We start from the raw sequence: 17,807 nt of genomic DNA, 5'->3' as shown, positions 1-17,807 counted from the left end.
TTGAGTTCCAGGCTGCTGGCTTCAGCCTGGCCCAGCTCAGTTCCAGCTCCAGATGTTGCAGGCATTTGGGGAGTAAACCGGCAGCTCAGAGACCTCTCTCTGTCTTTCAACGCCCAACCCACAGAGACTTTGGTTTTTTATTTATACATTTTTAATGTATAAATGTATATGTTTATTTATGTGAAAGACAGTTAAAGAGGGAGAGATTCCAGTCTAGGAAGTGAACACACCCTGACACATATGCACACCCCTGACACACACACACCCTGACACACTTATACACACACCCTGACACACTCTTACACATTCTCTCTCGTCTCTCTTTTTTAGATTTATTTTATTTATTTGAAAGACAGTGTAGGCCGGCGCCGCGGCTCACTAGGCTAATCCTCCGCCTAGCGGCGCCGGCACACCGGGTTCTAGTCCCGGTTGGGGCGCCGGATTCTGTCCCGGTTGCCCCTCTTCCAGGCCAGCCCTCTGCTGTGGCCAGGGAGTGCAGTGGAGGATGGCCCAGGTGCTTGGGCCCTGCACCCCATGGGAGACCAGGAAAAGCACCTGGCTCCTGGCTCCTGCCATCGGATCAGCGTGGTGTGCTGGCTGCAGCACGCTGGCCGCGGCGGCCATTGGAGGGTGAACCAACGGCAAAGGAAGACCTTTCTCTCTGTCTCTCTCTCTCACTGTCCACTCTGCCTGTCAAAAAAAAAAAAAAAAAAAGACAGTGTCACAGAGAGAGGTAGAGGCAGAGAGGAAGAACAAGGTCTCCCATCTGCTGGTTTACTCCCTAAATGACCACAATGGCCAGAGCTGAGCGGATCTGAAGTCAGGAGCCAGGAGCCAGGAGCCAGGAGCCAGCAGCTTCTTCCAGGTCTCCCACGCAAGTGCATGGACCCAAGAAGGACCTGGGCCATCTTCCACTGCTTTCCCAGGCCATAGCAGAGAGCTTGATCGGAAGTGGAGCAGCCAGGACTCGAACCAGCGCCCATGTGGGATGCCCGCGCTGCAGGCTGCGGCTTTAACCTGCTGCGCCACAGCGCCTGCATCTCTCTCTCTCTCTCTCTCTCTCTCTCTCTCTTTCTCTTATTGTCTCTCCTTCTCTCGGTAATTCTTCCTTTCAAACATGTAAATACATAAACCTTAAAAGGACGAACTTCAGACAGTCTGAAGGTAAATGAGCTAATGATATAAAGCCCTTTAGAACAGTGCTCAACAAGAGTAAGGGTGGGTGAGAATTTGCTGTGATCATCACTGTTGTCATCATTTCTTAAAATTTTTTTGACAGGCAGAGTTAGAGAGAGAGAGAGAGAAAGGTCTTCAGTTGGTTCACCCCCAAAATGGTCGCTACGGCTGGCGCACTGCGCCGATCCGAAGCCAGGAGCCAGGTGCTTCCTCCTGGTCTCTCATGCGGGTGCAGGGCACAAAGACCCGGGCCATCCTCCACTGCCTTCCCAGGCCACAGAAGAGAGCTGGATTGGGAGAGGAGCAATCAGGACAGAATCTGGCTCCCCAACGGGGACTAGAACCCGGGGTGCCGGCGCCGCAGGCGAAGGATTAGCCTAGTGAGCTGCGGCGCCGGCCTGTTGTCACCATTATTGTTACACGTACAGTGCACCTTAACTTATCATAGGGTCGTGTCCTCAGGCAAACCCATCACCAGTGAAAAACATTGGAAGCCGAAAATGCATCAAATACACCCAGCCAGCCAACCATCACAGCTCAGCAACACCAGGGACGCTGTCCACTCGCCCAGCGTCGGGAAAGAGGACGGTACTACGTGTAATCAGCCCAGGAAAAGATCCAAATTCGAAGTCCAGTTTCTACTGAGGGCACATCACATTCCCACCATGGTGGTGACAGTGGGACTCCCTCACTCTAAGGATCCATTCTGGGGCCGGCGCCGCGGCTCACTAGGCTAATCCTCTGCCTAGCGGAGCTGGCAGCCCGGGTTCTAGTCCCGGTCGGGGCGCCGGATTCTGTCCCGGTTGCCCCTCTTCCAGGCCAGCTCTCTGCTGTGGCCAGGGAGTGCAGTGGAGGATGACCAAGTACTTGGGCCCTGCACCCCATGGGAGACCAGGATAAGTACCTGGCTCCTGCCCTCAGATCAGCGTGGTGTGCCGGCCTCAGCACGCCAGCCGCGGAGGCCATTGGAGGGTGAACCAACGGCAAAAGGAAGACCTTTCTCTCTGTCTCTCTCTCTCACTGTCCACTCTGCCTGTCAAAAAATAAAAAATAAAAAATAAAAAATAAAAAAAGGGGGCCTGCCTCTCACAAGGCAGGCAAGCGCTCCCTCTGCTGGACAACATCTCAGGCTCAAACTGAGTTTCAGGACCTGCACTGTCAACTTCCTCCCAGCCCTGGGTGTAGGGAAGCGGGTTGATGCCCCTTTAAGAGGCGGTAGCTGGCTCCCGGTTGCCATGGAGACTGCCGACCACAGACTGGGTCGCTGCTGACAGCATGTCCTCCAAAGCTCTCCTCACAGGTGGTAAGGGGGCTGCTGGGGCTGGAAACAGGGGCTCCTCTCCGTCACAGTCCACCTGGGGGTCGTCCTAGAGGAGCAGAATCCTCCTGGGGCCAGGGGCCAGGACTAGGGTGCCCATGCCGCACCTGGCTCTGCGCCTCCCAGGGGTTTCCATCTCAGCCTCTCCTCCCTCTGCAGGCGTCAGAACCAAGGAGTACAGGCTTGCCGGCCAGGAGGGGCCGCCCCTGCCACAGGCCAATGCCGAGGCCATCAACTTCCTCAACTCTCTCGGTGGGCACGGGGCAGGGGGCACCCTTGGGTGGGGGAGAAAGAAAGCCCAGGCCAGTCCCATCGTGCTCAGCTTTTTTCTCCTGGGACTCAGAACAAGTTGAGGCTTCTTTGTGGACATCTTCAAGGGAAAACCCCAGGGACCTGGGGGAGGGGGTTACTGGAAGGGAGGGGGTCCCAGGATCGAGGCCCAGTAGCAGGGGCGTGATCTCCCCCCACCCTGCCCCTCGCCCCCAGGGCTGGAGGAGCTGCAGCTGCTGCTCTTCTCGGAGACTCTGGCCATGGTCTCGGACACGGGGGAGCCGCAGGGAGAGCTGACCATTGAGGTGCAGAGAGGGAGGTACAAAGACCAGCAGGGGATCCTGTCCAACTGCATCCTGGTGCACGCCTCCAGCCACGGCTTCCTGGACAAGATGCTCTGCGGAAACTCCCTCCTGGGTAGACTGCCGCCGCCTGCAGGAGCCGCCTCTGCTCTCCGCACTCCATCCCCAGGACGGGGTGGGGGGTGGGGACGGAGGGGCCGCCACAGGCGCAGACCCAGACCAGAGCAGCTTGGCGCCTAGCCCTCCCGCTGAGCTCCAGCCGCCCTTGCTCCCTCCTGCCTCAGCCCCACGTCTCCTGGGTCACCGGTGCCCGTCTCTCCGCACCCAGGCTATCTCTCGTGGAAACTGGAGCCCGTGGAACAGCACAGCCACGAGTTCATCAAGGTACCTCCTGGAGCTCCCACCCCTGACCCAGGTGCCCCAGTGGACTATCACCCCAACTCTGCCCACACTTACCCGGCAACCCCTGCTGCACACACAGGGAAGCACACACATGGGATACTGGCGGCCACGGTGCACTGATGGCTCTCCCATGCACACACACTGTCCACGGCCTACTGGAGCTCCTCCAACAGGAGAGCCCATGGCTCCTCAGGGTCCATGCAGGCTGGCCTGTGGCCAAGCCCAAGGGCCTCTCACCACCTGGCCCCCAAACCCTCCAGCTCTGTGCCCCCTCACACCAAGCCCTGGCCAGTTCACTAACTTCTAGAATGTGAAAACCACTGGTGCCTGAGACCCTTTCCCGAGAGGAAAAGACAAAGAGGCCACTCCCCTCTTTCACACGTGTGTGTGCAAACGCATTGCTGTTTAAATCCCACACCACACGAGTCTGACTTGTGTGGAAGGTTCGGGGCAGGGGTTGGTTCCCTTTTTGTCCATTTGTAAAGGACATGGACAGGTGGCCCCTGGGGTGTCCAAGGAGTCTCTGATCATCCCCTGCCTGCTCTGACCGTAGTACCTCATCCTCCCCATGGAGCGAACGACCAACTTGCTGAAGCAGGAGGAGCAGCTGACCATGACCAGAAGTGTCAAGGAGGGTGAGGTGAGGGTGGCAGCCACATCCCCCGAGAGCCACTGGCAGGCGCCAGGCGGTGGCGGGCCAGCAGCTGGAGTGGGGACTCCACCAGGGCCACCCTCCCTGACCCAGACTGTCCTCAACAGGAAGTGAAGTCGGGGGTGACCATTTTCCCCTGGGCCTCAATCGAGGGCTTCGTCTGCGAGGCCGCCAACCTGGTGCTGTTGCGGGCGATGGCACGGCGGCAGAACGTGCCCAGCAATGCCCGCTTCCTGGCCTTAGACACCGAAGGCAAACTCTGCTATTCCACCTACGTGAGTGGTGTCCCTGCATGGGTGCTCGGGCTGCGAGAGAAACAAGACATCTGTGCGGTGGGGGAGGGGCCGGGGGGGAGTGAGCCTTCCACAGGCAGGAGCAACCAACAGTGGAATCTGTCAGCTGATTAGGCATAGGGTGGGTGGAGCGAGTGAGTGGGAAGCAATCCTTCTCTGCACAAAAGTCCAGAAAACACAAACATAGCAGCAGGTTGTTTTCAAAGTGACATCACTTTAAAAAATATTTATTTGGGCCGGCGCCGTGGCTCAATAGGCTAATCCTCCACCTTGCGGCGCCGGCACACCGGGTTCTAGTCCCGGTCGGGGCGCCGGATTCTGTCCCGGTTGCCCCTCTTCCAGGCCAGCTCTCTGCTATGGCCAGGGAGTGCAGTGGAGGATGGCCCAGGTGCTTGGGCCCTGCACCCCATGGGAGACCAGGAAAAGCACCTGGATCCTGGCTCCTGCCATCGGATCAGCGCGGTGCGCCGGCTGCAGCGGTGGCCATTGGAGGGTGAACCAACGGCAAAGGAAGACCTTTCTCTCTGTCTCTCTCTCTCACTGTCCACTCTGCCTGTCAAAAAAAAAAAAATATTTATTTGAAAGAGTTAAAGACAGAGAGAGAGAGAGGTCTTCCATCTGCTGGTTCGTTCTCCAAATGGTTACAATGGCCGGGGCTGGGCCAGGCTGAAGCCACAAGCCAGCAGCTTCATCCGGGTCTCCCATGAGGGTGCAGGGGTCCAAGCACTTGGGCCATCTTCTACTGCTTTCCCAGGTGCATTAGCAGGGAGCTGGATCAGAAATGAGCAGCCGGGTTTTAAACCTGTGCCCTTATGGGATGCTGGCATCACAGACAGAGGTTTAATCTGCCACCCCACAACACCAACCCCAAGACATCACTCTTTAACATCAGGAAGTGCAACATCTCCAATCCACTTCAGTATTCTCGCCTTTTTTTTTTTTTTTTTTTTTTTTTTTGACATGCAGAGTGGACAGAGAGAGAGAGAGACAAAGAGAAAGGTCTTCCTTTTGCATTGGTTCACCTCCCAATGGCCACTGCGGCCGGCGCACCACGCTGATCCGAAGCCAGGAGCCAGGTGTTTCTCCTGGTCTCCCCTGGGGTGCAGGGCCCAAGCACTTGGGCCATCCTCCACTGCACTCCCAGGCCACAGCAGATTGCTGGCCTGGAAGAGGGGCAACCGGGACAGAATCTGGCACCCCAACCGGGACTAGAACCCGGTGTGCTGGTGCCGCAGGCGAAGGATTAGCCTATTGAGCCGCAGAGCCGGCCTCAGTATTCTCTTATTATTTCCCAACCCTAAAGGGTATTCCAGTTTTCCTTTGTTTGGGGGGAAAACTTCACAGCCCGCAAGCCTAGGACTTCTCAGACTATGTGATTTCGGGGCTGCATCTCTGAACATATGCCTTTTCCAGTAAGACACCTTGGGGCTAATTTCTCTGGCGCTGACCAGCCCTGTGGATGACATTCTAGTCTTGTTTTCATGACACAAGGGGCAGCCAGCCATGTGTTTAACACCAACAAGCCCGGGCCACCCGCCCCCATCTTCTCCCAGACTTTCTGCTGGGCTGCAGCCTCAATGAGGGCTAAGCTTTCACGACAAGGCAGCCTGCTAAGGGCAGCCCAAGCCAGAGGCGTCACAAAGCCCAAGCTAGTCCCACCCCTCTGAGCCTTGCTGCCCAACAGCTTCCCCCCAACAGCCCATTTCCTGGGACAGACCCCCACCCCACCCTAGTCCCCGCCCCCCGTAATGGAATCTACCAACTAGAAGCACTCAGAAGATGACCCCCCCATGAGGGGGTCCCCAACGCAGCTGGGGGGTGCAGCTCGAATCTTGTGGCTCCTGTGGGTCTGAGCAGCCACAGGCTGCTAACCAGTGGTGAACAAGAAGCGTGAGGAGGAGGAGGAGGAAGGGGTGGGGTGGGGGAGACGGGGAGGGCTTTCATCTCACGCCGTCTCCCTCCCCCTCGGCCGGGGCCAGCAAGCCCTCGGCTTCCAGACGATCCAGGTGGGCCGGCAGCAGGCCCCCGCGTTCATTGTGGAGCAAACGGTGCACTCGGAAGAGGGCATCCCCATGTCCTGGCAGTTCTACATGTTCTCCGATGGGTGAGCTCTGATGAGGGGGGGGAGCCTGGGAGGGAGTGCCTGGCACAGCAGCAGGTACTCAGTGGAGCAGTGGGGAAGGGCCTGGCTATTTCTAGGGAGGCCGCCAGGAAGGGTCACCATTAAGATCCGAGCATCCCCCGGGCTTGATCCACACAGTTCGCCCTCTCTTCACTCGCTCACTCACCCTCGTTTCCTCACCACGTCTCCCAACCCTTTCTCACCAGGCGGCCCTGGCTGGCTGAGCCAAGGCCAATGCCACGGTGTTTGGGGGGAGACTGACCAACATCCACATGACCCTGGCACCCTGCCCAGTTGGCACCTGCAGCGCCCTGGCACCTAAGCGTGCGCGCCTGTGGGTGAGGGAGAGCAATCTGTTTCTTGAAATTTCAGAAGAGGCACCGAGCTGGTCACCACTCTGGGAACAAAGTCCTGTTGTTGCTGGCTTTCCTGATTTCACAGCTTAGCATGCTTCTACTCTGAGCGCCTCACAGCAGGAGGCACCAGGAGTCGTGTGCAGTGTTTGCTTTTAATTTGAGAGACACTGAGACAGAGTTCCCAATCCCTGGTTCCTGCCTGGGAACGCAATGGAGGTCTCCCCCCATGTGGAACCCAAAATGAGCCATCGCTGGCTGCCCCCCAGGGGTCCCATTAGGAGGAGGCTGCAGTAGCAAACCTGAGCGGAGATCCCGACCCAGCATCCGGATGGGGATGCAGGCACCTCAGCTGCTGGGTGGAACACCGGCGTCCGGGATGGTTTACTGCTCACACATCAAGAGGGCTGGAGTTCTTCTTTTCTTTTTTAAGATTTACTTCATTTATTTGAAAGAGTTGGGGCCGGCGCTGTGGTGTAGCGGGTGAAGCCGCCACCTGCAGTGCTGGCATCCATATGGACACAGGTTCTAGCCCTGGCTGCTCCATTTCCAATCCAGCTCTCTGCTATGGCCTGGGAAAACAGCAGAAGATGGCCCAAGGCCTTGGGGGCCTGTGCCCACGTGGGAGACCCGGAAGAAGCTCTTGGCTCCTGGCTTCAGATTGGCACAGCTCTGGCCATTGCAGCCATCTGGGGAGTGAACCAGCGGATGGAAGACCTCTCTCTGCCTCTCTGCCTCTCTGTAACTCTGCCTTTCAAATAAATAAATAAATCAGGAAGGAAAGAAGGAAAGAAGGAAAGAAGGAAAGAAGGAAGGAAGGAAGGAAGGAAGGAAGGAAGGAAGGAAGGAAGGAAGGAAGGAAAGAGTTTCAGAGAGAGGTAGACAGAAAGAGGTCTTTCATCTGCTGGTTCACTCCCCAAATGGCTGCAATGGCCAGAGCTGGGCCGATCCGAAGCCAGGAGCCAGGAGCCAGGAGCTTCCTCTGGGTCTCCCACACGGGTGCAGGGTCCCAAGCCCCTGGGCCATCTTCCGCTGCTTTCTCAGGCTCATTAGCAGGGAGCTGGATCAGAAATGCCCCTGGGCCATCTTCCGCTGCTTTCTCAGGCTCATTAGCAGGGAGCTGGATCAGAAATGCAACAGGCCAGGGTTTTCACCCTCTGTGCCACAGCCCTGGCCCCAGTCTGAGTTTTTAAGAAAAAAAAAAAAAAGCAAAGGCCTAAGGCAAGCCTTGGACCGTTATCTAGGGGCCCAGAATGAATACCAGGAACTGCAAAGACAAGAGAGGGAGGCAGCAGTACACAGAGGCCCCCAGGCCCGGGCTCAGGAGGTCTCGGTGCTATACGAAGCTGCTCAGGCTTCCATAACAAAACTCCACAGACTGGACCACTGAAACGACCCAAATGAATGTCCTCCCGGTTTTGGAGGGCGCAAGGCCAAGGGCAAGACGCCAGCAGGGCTGGTTGCAGGCCACAGCTCCCCAGTGGCCGCCTCCTCACTGGGGCCACACACGCCTTCCGCAGCCAGCTCCAGGACCTCTGATTAAATGCAGACATCAATCCTCTCGAATGCCCTGCCCACATGACCTCATTTAGCTTTAATAACCTCCCCAAAGAGAGCTACAAGCCCCAGCGGTGCAGCCGCAGCCCAGCCGGGGAGGGCACAGCTCGGTCCCAGCATGCGCCCAGGAGGATGCTTCCGTGTGTTGCCCCCAGGCATTTGGCCAAGAGAGTCCAGATCGGCTCCGCCGGCTGCTGCATCATCACCAAGATGCCCATCTTGAGGGAGGAGGGTGAGCGAAAGGCACCCGTGGGAGAGGCTGGGGGGGTGGGGCTTTCCCGGAGGCGGGGCTGACTTTTCCCAGGACCTTGGCCCCAGCGGGAGGGCAAGAGGCCCTCTGCTGGGCCTGTCCTCGGATGCCCCCATGGACCAGAAGGAAGGCTCTGCGGTGGGGAACACCCAGCCTCCCCCCTCCCCACCCAGACGAAATCGAGCCTCCGCCCGTGTTCGAAAAGAAGCCCCTGGTGTGGGAGGACGACTTGCAGCTCCACTCCAAGTTCCTGCACCGCAAGGTGAGCAGCGGCCGCCGCCAGCCCGGGGTCTCCACTGGCCCCGGGAGGCCACCAAGTGCACCGCTCCCGACCTGTCTCGGGGTGGGGGGCTGGTGGGCCCACCCAGGGCTCAGGCCCGGCCTGCCCCCGCAGGAGGAGCTGCGGACCAGCCACAGCGCCTACCTGCGGCAGCACCCCGACGCCCGGGCGCTGCTCTCCGACTTCCTGCTCTTCCTGCTGCTGCGCCAGCCCCGCGACGTGGTCACCTTCGCCGCCGAGTTCTTCGGCCCCTTCGACCCGCACCGCCCGCCCGGGCCCGCCTTCCGCTCCTCGCACCGGCCCAGCCCCTTCCGCTCGCTGGACCCCGAGCCCGGCGCCGGCGGCGCGGGGGCGGACTAGGCGGGGGCGGCTCTTGTCTTGGGCTAACAATAGGAACAGCCTTTCTTTCCAGACGCTTGTGTCATCATTATCCCCATTTTATAGATAGGAAAATAGAGTCCCAGAAAGGTATAGAGACACAGTCGGCAGCTAGCGAAGCCGGCGGCCATGCCGAGGTGTCCTCACTCCCAGCTCCCCAAAAAAGAACCCATGACGGGATGGGGGCTGTGGGAGAGGGGACGTGGACCACCATGGGCCTTGCCCTTCACCTCGGGTGTCTCCCAAGTCTCCAACTCTCATGCTCTGTCTCTCCCACAAACAGGAACCCCCCCCCCCAAACATTGCGGACCTCCAGGGGCTCCTGGTTCGAGTCGATCCGTTCAGGACAGCGGCTGTTTCCACCGGGCTGGATGCGGGCTCAGTCCCAAAGAGTAGAGGGCGCCCTCCTCCTCCCCCATCCCTCCACCGGGACCCGGGAGGAGCCGTGCGCGCGTGCGCGAAGGGACCCAGGCGCGGATGCCCGCAAGGGTGATGCAGAGCAAGTTTTAAATTTTTCCTGTTGTCCCCTCCCTATTTCAAAGAGAAGCGCGTATTAGAGAAAACTCAGAAAAGCGAGGTAAAGCAAGAGAAGGAAGCGAAGTCTGTCGGTCTCCCTGCCTGGAGGCAGCCAGCGTTAGCGCTGGGGCCACCTCCCTGGGCCACCCCGCCCTGAGCCAGGAAGCGGTGGGGTGGTCCAGCGGGTGCTTTGTCAAACGCTTCTCTGTGGATCGCCTTGGTCTTTACAGCTCCAGGAAGCCTTAGTTCTTAGCAGAAATGAAAGGCTCGCTGCTCCTCCGTGGCTGCTGATTGCATTCTCTGTTACATTCTGGAAAGTTTCCAGACCCTAGACCCTAGGTTCCCTAGAGTTCACCCCAGTTCTCTGTATTTAGTAACTTCTTCTACGGGTAACTGGCTGTGTTTATCTAACAATGTTTTAAAATATTTCCATATCATTACACAGTCTTCCATTTTTCATGACTGTACATTAACTTAACCAATCTCCCTTGTTAGGAGCAATGGATACATTGAACATCCTTGTGGCTGAATCTTGGCATCTATCAACCACTATTTCATCAGGGATTCATTCTGACAAGGGGGATTGTTAAATTGATTTAAAGACTTTTGTGTGGCCGGCGCCATGGCTCACTAGGCTAATCCTCTGCCTTGTGGCGCCAGCACACCGGGTTCTAGTCCCGTTCGGGGCGCCGGATTCTATCCCGGTTGCTCCTCTTCCAGTCTAGCTCTCTGCTGTGGCCCAGGAGTGCAGTGGAGGATGGCCCAAGTCCTTGGGCCCTGCACATGCATGGGAGACCAGGAGAAGCGCCTGGCTCCTGGTTTCGGATCAGCGCTGTGCGCTGGCCACAGTGCGCTGCTGGAGCAGCCATTGGGGGTGAACCAACAGAAAAAGGAAGACCTTTCTCTCTGACTCTTTCTCTCTCTCACTGTCCACTCTGCCTTTGGGAAAAAAAAAAAAAAAAAGACTTTTGTGTTATGTTACCAGATTGCCAAATTCAATGTGGATAAGATTTTTACTAAGGGTCAGATAAAGAATTCCTGGCAGAGGCAATGTCGCAAGCAAGGAAAGAAGTGGAGGCTGTGACCCAGGCTCATGGTCTGGAGCAGCAGTGTCCAGCTGCGGTGATGGGAATTTGACATCTGTGATGTCCAGTATGGTAGGCACCCACATGTGTGGGCACTGAGCACCTAAGGTGTGGTAAGAGGCCAGTGCTGTGGTGTAGCGGGTAAAGCCACCGCCTGCAGTGCTGGCATTCGATATGGGAGCGTTCTAGTCCCGGCTGCTCCACTTCCGATCCAGCTCCCTGCTAATGCTCCTGGGAAAGCAGTAGAAGACGGCCTATGTGCTTGAGCCCCTGTACCCGTGTGGAAGACCCAGAAGAAACTCCTGACTCCTGGCTTCAGATCAGCCCAGCTCTGGCCATTGCAGCCACTTAGGGAGTGAACCAGCAGATGGAAGACCTCTCTCTCTGCCTCTCTGTAGCTCTGCCTTTCAAATAAATAAATAAATCTTAAAAAAAAAAAAAAAAAGTATGGTGGACCAGACTGAGGAATTGGAGTATTGGAGTTCTATTTCATTTTAGTTGTCTTAGATTTATTTATTTTTTAAGAAAACTTTTATTTAATAAATATAAATTTCAAAAGTACAACTTTAGGGGCCGGCGCTGTGGCACAGTGTTGGTTAACGCCGTGGCCTGAAGCGCCAGCATCCCATATGGGCGCTGGTTCAAGACCCAGCTGCTCCACTTCGAATCCCGCTCTCTGCTATGGCCTGGAAAAGCAGTAGAAGATGGCCCTAGTCCTTGGACCTCTGCACCTGCCTGGGAGACCCGGAAGATGCTCCTGGCTCCTGGCTTCAGATCGGCGCAGCTCTGGCCGTTGCAGCCAACTGGGGAGCGAACCAGAAGATGGAAAACCTCTCTCTCTCTCTGCCTCTCCTCTCTCTGTGTAACTCTGACTTGCAAATAAATAAATAAATCTTTAAAAACAACAACAAAAAAAAAAACAAAAGTACAACTTTAGGATTATAGTGGTTCCCCCCCATAACCTCTCTGCCATCTGCAAACTATCCCATCTCCTACTCCATATCTTAGATTTAAATAGCCACATGTGGCTAGCAACTACTACATTGGAAGGCACAACTCAATAGGTTAAATTTTTATTTGAAAGGCAGGGTTACAGAGAGAGAGATTATCTTCCGTCCACTTGTTCATTCCCCCAAATGGCCACAATGGCCAGAGCTGGGCCAGGCCAAAGCCAGGAGCTTCTTGCTGGTCTCCCACGTGGGTGCAGGGGCCCAAGCACTTGGGCCATCTTCCACTGCTTTCCCAGGAGCATTGGTAGGGAGTTGGATCAGAAGTGGAGCAGCCGGGACACGAACCAGCTCCTGTATGGGATGCCGGTGCCACAGATGGTGGCCCTACCCACTACGCCACAGCGCTGGCCCCTGGTAAATTCTCATTCACTCTGGCAGCCGACAGATAGCAGGCTCCTCGTGTGCGCCAGGATTATTCTGAGCCCGGTCACTGTGCAGCTTACAGGTACTGGGGAAGTGTGCAGTCACCATTTCCTGCACAACACCTCTGACGCTGACAGGAAAGATGGAAGACCGAGGCTGCGGGGCCAGAGGGGGTGGGGTGGGGACTTCAGAGAAGGCCTCCCTAGGATCTCAGTTGAGCCGAGACCTAAACGATCAGGAACTCTGGAGAACGGCAGGACAAGCAAGGCAAGCAGAGGGAACAGCAGGTGCAGAGGCCATGAGCAAGGCATGCGGAGAAGCAGGAGAGTGGGAGGCGAGAGCGCCACAGGGCAGGAGAGGCAGGAGACGGGGCAATCAGTCACTGTCAGGTGGGCGGAGCAGGATCCGTGCACCCCCTGAGCCCTGGTGCGGTCTCCATCTTTGGAGAACTCAAACCTAAGCTGACCCAACTCATGCACCCAGAACATTTCCGGAGAGATCCTAAGAGCCTCTTTTGGTCCAGATTCTCTGCAGAGGGGGAGGAGAGGGGCAGGTGACAACATCCATGCCCCGAGGGGCTTCCCGGGGTTAGCGTCCTTGCATCAAATGACCCAGGAAGGAGGAGCCTGGCCACCTTCCCTGCCTTCGCTGGGACCTTCATTCAAAACTGGCTCCTTTTTAGAATTTAATCATGTCTCCCCCCAGAGCTGTGACCCTGGCCTGCTGCTCCGTGGTACCAAAAGACGCAGTTCTCTGGACAGGCGTTTGGCCTGGTGGTTACCACGCCAGTTAAGCTGCCTGCTTCTCATATCCGAGTACCTGGTTTCGACTTTACCCTCTTCCTTGTGCAGGCCCTGGGAGGCTGCCGGTGATGGCTCACGTATCTGGGTCCCTGCCGTACACCAGGGAGACCTGGGTGGAGTTCCTGGCTCCCGGCTTCAGCCTGGCCCAGCCCTGACTTTTGCAGGCATTTGGCGAGTGAACCATCAGATAGATCTGTGTGTCTCTCTGCCTTTTAAATAATTCTCATATTTGGCACAATGGTTAAGAGGCCAGCTGGGACACCCACATCCCAGAGCAGAGTGCCAGGTTCGAGTCTCGGCTCCACTTCCAAACCAGCTTCCTGCTAACGCGCATGCTGGGAGGTGGCAGGTAGTGGCTCGAGTACTGGATTCCCTGACAGCTACGTGGGAAACCTGCTTCGAGTCCCTGAATCCGGGCTTCAGCCTGGGTCAGCCCTGGTTGCTGTGGGCTTTGGAGGAATGAACCAGTGGATGAAAGATCTCTCCATCTCTGTCTCTCTGCTTTCTAAATAAAGTGAAAAAAAAAATGAAAGTGTTAAAAGAATAAGTGAGTAAAAAGGTTTTCTAAAAAAAAATGCATTTCTCGGAGCTTCTGATTGGCCCAGCTCCTGCCGTTGTGGCCATTTGGGGAGTGAACCAGCAGATGGAAGACCTCTCTCTCCGTCTCTCCCTCTCTCTGTCTGTAACTTTGCTTCTCAAATACAGAAATAAATCTTTTTTTTTAAATGCATCACTCAATAATTTCATGCATGGGATTAGGCATTGGCCCGGAGGTTAAGTCGGCCAGAGTCCCAAATCCGAGATCTGGGTTCCACTCCCAGCTCTGACTTCCGATTCCACCTTCCGGCAGACCCAGGGAGGGGATGAGTCAGATGCTTGGGGCCCTGCCACCCACGTGGGAGACCCAGATTGAGTTCCTGGCTCCTGGCTTCAGGTCCCATGTGGCCGGGGCCATTACAGACCTTTAGGAAGTGAAGCAGCAGATGGGACTGTCTGTCCTGCTGTCTCTCTGCATCTCTTGGATAAATGCATGAACAATGCCATGGCTGAATGTGTAAGTACAGGGTGGGAAGTCCTAAGAGAGGAACCTACACCTGCAATCCTAGGGCGCGCACAGCAGGTGTGACAGTCCGGGCAGACAGGGAAGCAGAGGGAAGTAAATCGTGGTGAGAGCAACCCTGTGGTCCCTGCATGCCCTGCGGCTTGGGCTCTGTTTTTCTATTCAGGCTAAGGCCCAAGGCCACGTGCTGGCTCGTGGTGGTGCCAGGATTTGGAGCCAGGGAGGCTGGCTCCTGTGCTCATCCACCCTCAAGACAGAGCCAGCACCAAGAAGAGGCATCTTCCTGCGCCTGTCCATCCGGAGTAGACTTCATTTCACCGTCTTTCCCCTCTCCAGGCAGCCAGACACCGCTTCGTTCCTACTGCGCACTCACCAGCAGCAGCTTCGCCTGGATAGAGGGGGACAGTGCTGTGCTGAGGGGCAGAGGAGTCTGGCCTGGGAAACACAAGGAAGGCTTCCTGGAGGAGGTGACACAGGCAAAGAATGCTGAAGATGCTTCAGGAGGAACCAGTACCTGTAGAGACCAAGCATTAAACCTCTGAGCTACCCAAGGGGCCCAGGACAAGATGGTGCAGCGTGCAGGAGCCCAGCCAAAGCACCTCCTGCTGTCCCCGAGACAGAGAGAGCCTGGAAGTGGGCTGGCAAGGGCCCGCATGTCCTCCCACCCCACCTCTGCCTCTGTGGCTTCTCTTGCCACAGGAAGCCTTGCTGGGAGCAGATCAACAGGCTCAATGCTGCAGATGGAGCTCTGATTACAAAATGCCAGAGCAGGGACTTACGCCAAAGCGTCATTTCTCACGGTCCTGGAGCCTGGGCAGTCCAGCATGGAGCTGACGGCATCTGCTGAGGGCCTTCTGGCTGCATCAACTCAGAGTGGAAGGCAAGACCCAGCTGCTCCACTTCTGATCCAGCTTCCTGCTGGTGGCCTGCGAAAGCAGTGGAGGATGACCCAAGGGTTTGGACCCCTGCCCCAACGTGGGAGACCCGACAGAAGCTCCAGGCTCCTGGCTTCAGCTTGACCTAACCCTGGCCATTGCAGCCATTTGGGGAGTGAATCAGAAGATGGAAGATCTCTCTCTCTATCTATCTCTGTCTCTGTCTCTCCCTCCCCCCTCCATCCCCCTCCATAACTCTACCTTTCAAATAAATCTTTTTTTAAAAAAGAAGAAATAGTTAATAATTCAAAGATGCCATGTATACGTCACATGGTTTCTCCCAGTGGCCACCACATCACGGGGCGAGCGTTGTGGCACAGTGGGTTAAGCCATGGTTTGCTCCACCAGAATGCCATATGAGCTGTGGTTCAGGTCCCAGCTGTGTTGGGCTCCCAATCCAGCGTCCCGCTAATAGGAAATCTGCAGAAGATGGCCCAAGGGCTTGGGCCCTGCCCCCTGTGTGGGAGACCCAGGTGGAGTTCCAGGGTCCTGGCTTTGCCCTGGCCCAGCCCCAGCCATTGTGGCCATCTGGGGAGTGAAGCAGAGAATGGAAGATCATGCTCTTTCCATCTCTCCTTCTCTTTGTCACTCTGCCTTTCAAATAGATTTATTTGAAAGGCAGAGTGACAGAGAGAGGGCTCTCCATTTACTGACTCACTCCTCAAATGCCCACAACAGCCAGGATTGGCCCAGGCCAAAACCAGGAACCTGAACCTCCATCTGAGTCTCTCACATGGGTGGCAGGTTCACAGATAGTTGGGCCATCACCCCCTGTCTTCCTGGGTGCATTAGCAGGGAGCTGGATCACAAGTGGAGGAGCTGAGATTTGAACTAGTGCTCTGATATGAGATACAGGTATCCCAAGCTGCCGCCTAACCTACTGTGCCAGTGTCCGCCCCTACCGTTCTGCTTTCTGTGTCTATAAACTTGCCTGTGCTGGGTACTTCATAGAAGTGGAAGCATGTAACATCTGTCCACAGCTTAATCCCTTCTGTGTTAGCATGATGTATTCAAGTTTCATCCAGATTACAGCATGTGTCAGAATTTCTTCTTTTTTGAAAATTGAATTATAGTCCATTATAGGAATATACCATATTTTTGTTTACCTGTTCATAATAGCCAACTTTGCTTTGTTTTGATTAAAATACCCAAGAGGGTATTCCTTCTTGGGAAGGAAAAAGGTTATTGCAGATTGCAGTTCAAGGTCAGGCAGCCCCACCAGTCTGGCTGGCGTTTGGTGGAGCCTAGCAGTGGGGGCTCAGGTGCAGAGGAACAACCACGTGGTGAGCCAAGGTGGGGAGGGGGGCGGGCAGGGAGAGAGGCAGATGGAGTCGGCTCACATTACCATGATCTCCGGAGAACTCCCCTCCAAGGGCACTTCCCACCAGCCACCTCCCACCAGGCCCACCCCTCACAGGTCATGGGTCCATCAAGTCCCCGCCTTGAAGCCCATCAACACTTTTAGCAACATTTTTTTTAAGATATATTTATTTGAAAGTCAAAGTTACAGGAAGAAAGGAAAAGACGGGGAGAGAAAGAGATTGATCTTCTATCCAATGTTGCACTCCCCAAATGGCTGCAACAGGAGCCAGGAGCTTCATCCAGGTCTCCCACATGGATGGTAAGGACCCGAGCACTTGGGTCATCTTCCGCTGCTTTCCCGGGCACATTAACATGGAGCTGGATCGGAAATGGAGCAGCCAAGACACAAATCGGCACCCATATGGATGCAGGCGTCACAGGTGGTGGCTTAAGCACTGCACCACAAAGCTGGCCCCAGTCATCGGGTTTAAATCATTAACTGTCTGGGCCGGTGATGTGGCACAGTAGGCTTAGCCTCGCCTGTGGTGCTGGCATCCCATATGGGTGCCGGTTCATATCCTGGCTGCCCCACTTCCGATCCAGCTCTCTGCTTGTGACCTGGGAAAGCAGCGGAGGATGGCACGGGACCTTGAGTCTCTGCACCCATGTGGGAGACCTGGAGAAGTTCCTGGCTCCCAACTTAGACCTGGCCCAGTCCTGGTCATTGTGACCATTCGAGGAGCGAACCAGGGGATGGAAGATTCTCTCTCTCTCTCTCTCTCTCTCTCTCCTTCTCTCTCTGTAACTCTGCCTTTCAAATAAATAAACAAATCGTTTTTAGAGTCGCTCTCAAAAGCTACATACTGCATTGTTCCGTTCATGTAACACATTTGCAATGACAAACCTTTAGAAATGAAGCTCAGATTAGTGGTTGCCCACGGGTAGGGGTGAGTGAGGTGGGGTGCAGAGGGAGGTGGATGTGGTTACCAAAGAGTGACTGGCAGTGTCAGCGCTGCTCAGTATCCTGACCGTGGCGGTGGAGCCACAGACCACAGAGGACAAAATTGCACAGAACTTAACCCTCTACCCGCGGTGCACGTGCACACCCACAACCCACGCACACACATGAGTGGGATCATCTGAGAAAATCAGTGGGATTGTGTCGAAGTCCACATGCTGGTTGCATTAGTTCAAAAAGACAGAAGTCACAGCAGTGTTACAACGGCAGCTCCCCAAGTGTCCATTGTGGGTGAGCCCAGTGTTAGGGACTTTGCAGGCTCTGGCTCCCCCAGATCACGGAGACACCTAAACCCCAAAGTTTTATGGGCACCAGTTCGGCTGGAGTCCCTGGCTGCCCAGCTTCCAATACAGCTCCCTGCT

General features: G+C 55.9%; 1 protein-coding gene across 8 annotated transcripts; it reads left to right on the top strand.

Moving 5' to 3' along the window:
- Nucleotides 1–2,157: 2,157 nt before the first annotated feature.
- On the top strand, nt 2,158–15,360 carry CATIP (ciliogenesis associated TTC17 interacting protein). Of its 8 annotated transcripts, none has more exons than XM_089329864.1 (10): nt 2,231–2,476; nt 2,654–2,746; nt 2,981–3,181; nt 3,395–3,450; nt 4,022–4,108; nt 4,228–4,395; nt 8,601–8,677; nt 8,869–8,957; nt 9,090–9,856; nt 14,531–15,360. In XM_089329864.1, exons 1-10 carry the CDS (start codon nt 2,452–2,454, stop codon nt 14,678–14,680), a joined length of 1,713 nt encoding a protein of 570 aa, XP_089185990.1. In that variant the 5' UTR covers nt 2,231–2,451; the 3' UTR covers nt 14,681–15,360. The 8 variants fall into 8 exon arrangements, with proteins under 8 accessions (XP_089185994.1, XP_089185991.1, XP_089185995.1 ...); XM_089329863.1 differs by having other exon boundaries at nt 2,237–2,479; XM_070070206.2 differs by lacking the exon at nt 9,090–9,856 and adding an exon at nt 6,393–6,517 and having other exon boundaries at nt 2,283–2,479; nt 14,527–14,733.
- The last annotated feature ends 2,447 nt before the right edge of the window (nt 15,361–17,807 follow it).

Source organism: Oryctolagus cuniculus, chromosome 3, assembly GCF_051225735.1.
Source record: "Oryctolagus cuniculus isolate XC-2025 breed Fujian yellow rabbit chromosome 3, ASM5122573v1, whole genome shotgun sequence".
Taxonomy (NCBI): domain Eukaryota; kingdom Metazoa; phylum Chordata; class Mammalia; order Lagomorpha; family Leporidae; genus Oryctolagus; species Oryctolagus cuniculus.
The sequence above is the reverse complement of the archived record's forward strand: the minus strand, read 5'-3'. Positions and strand labels throughout refer to the sequence as shown.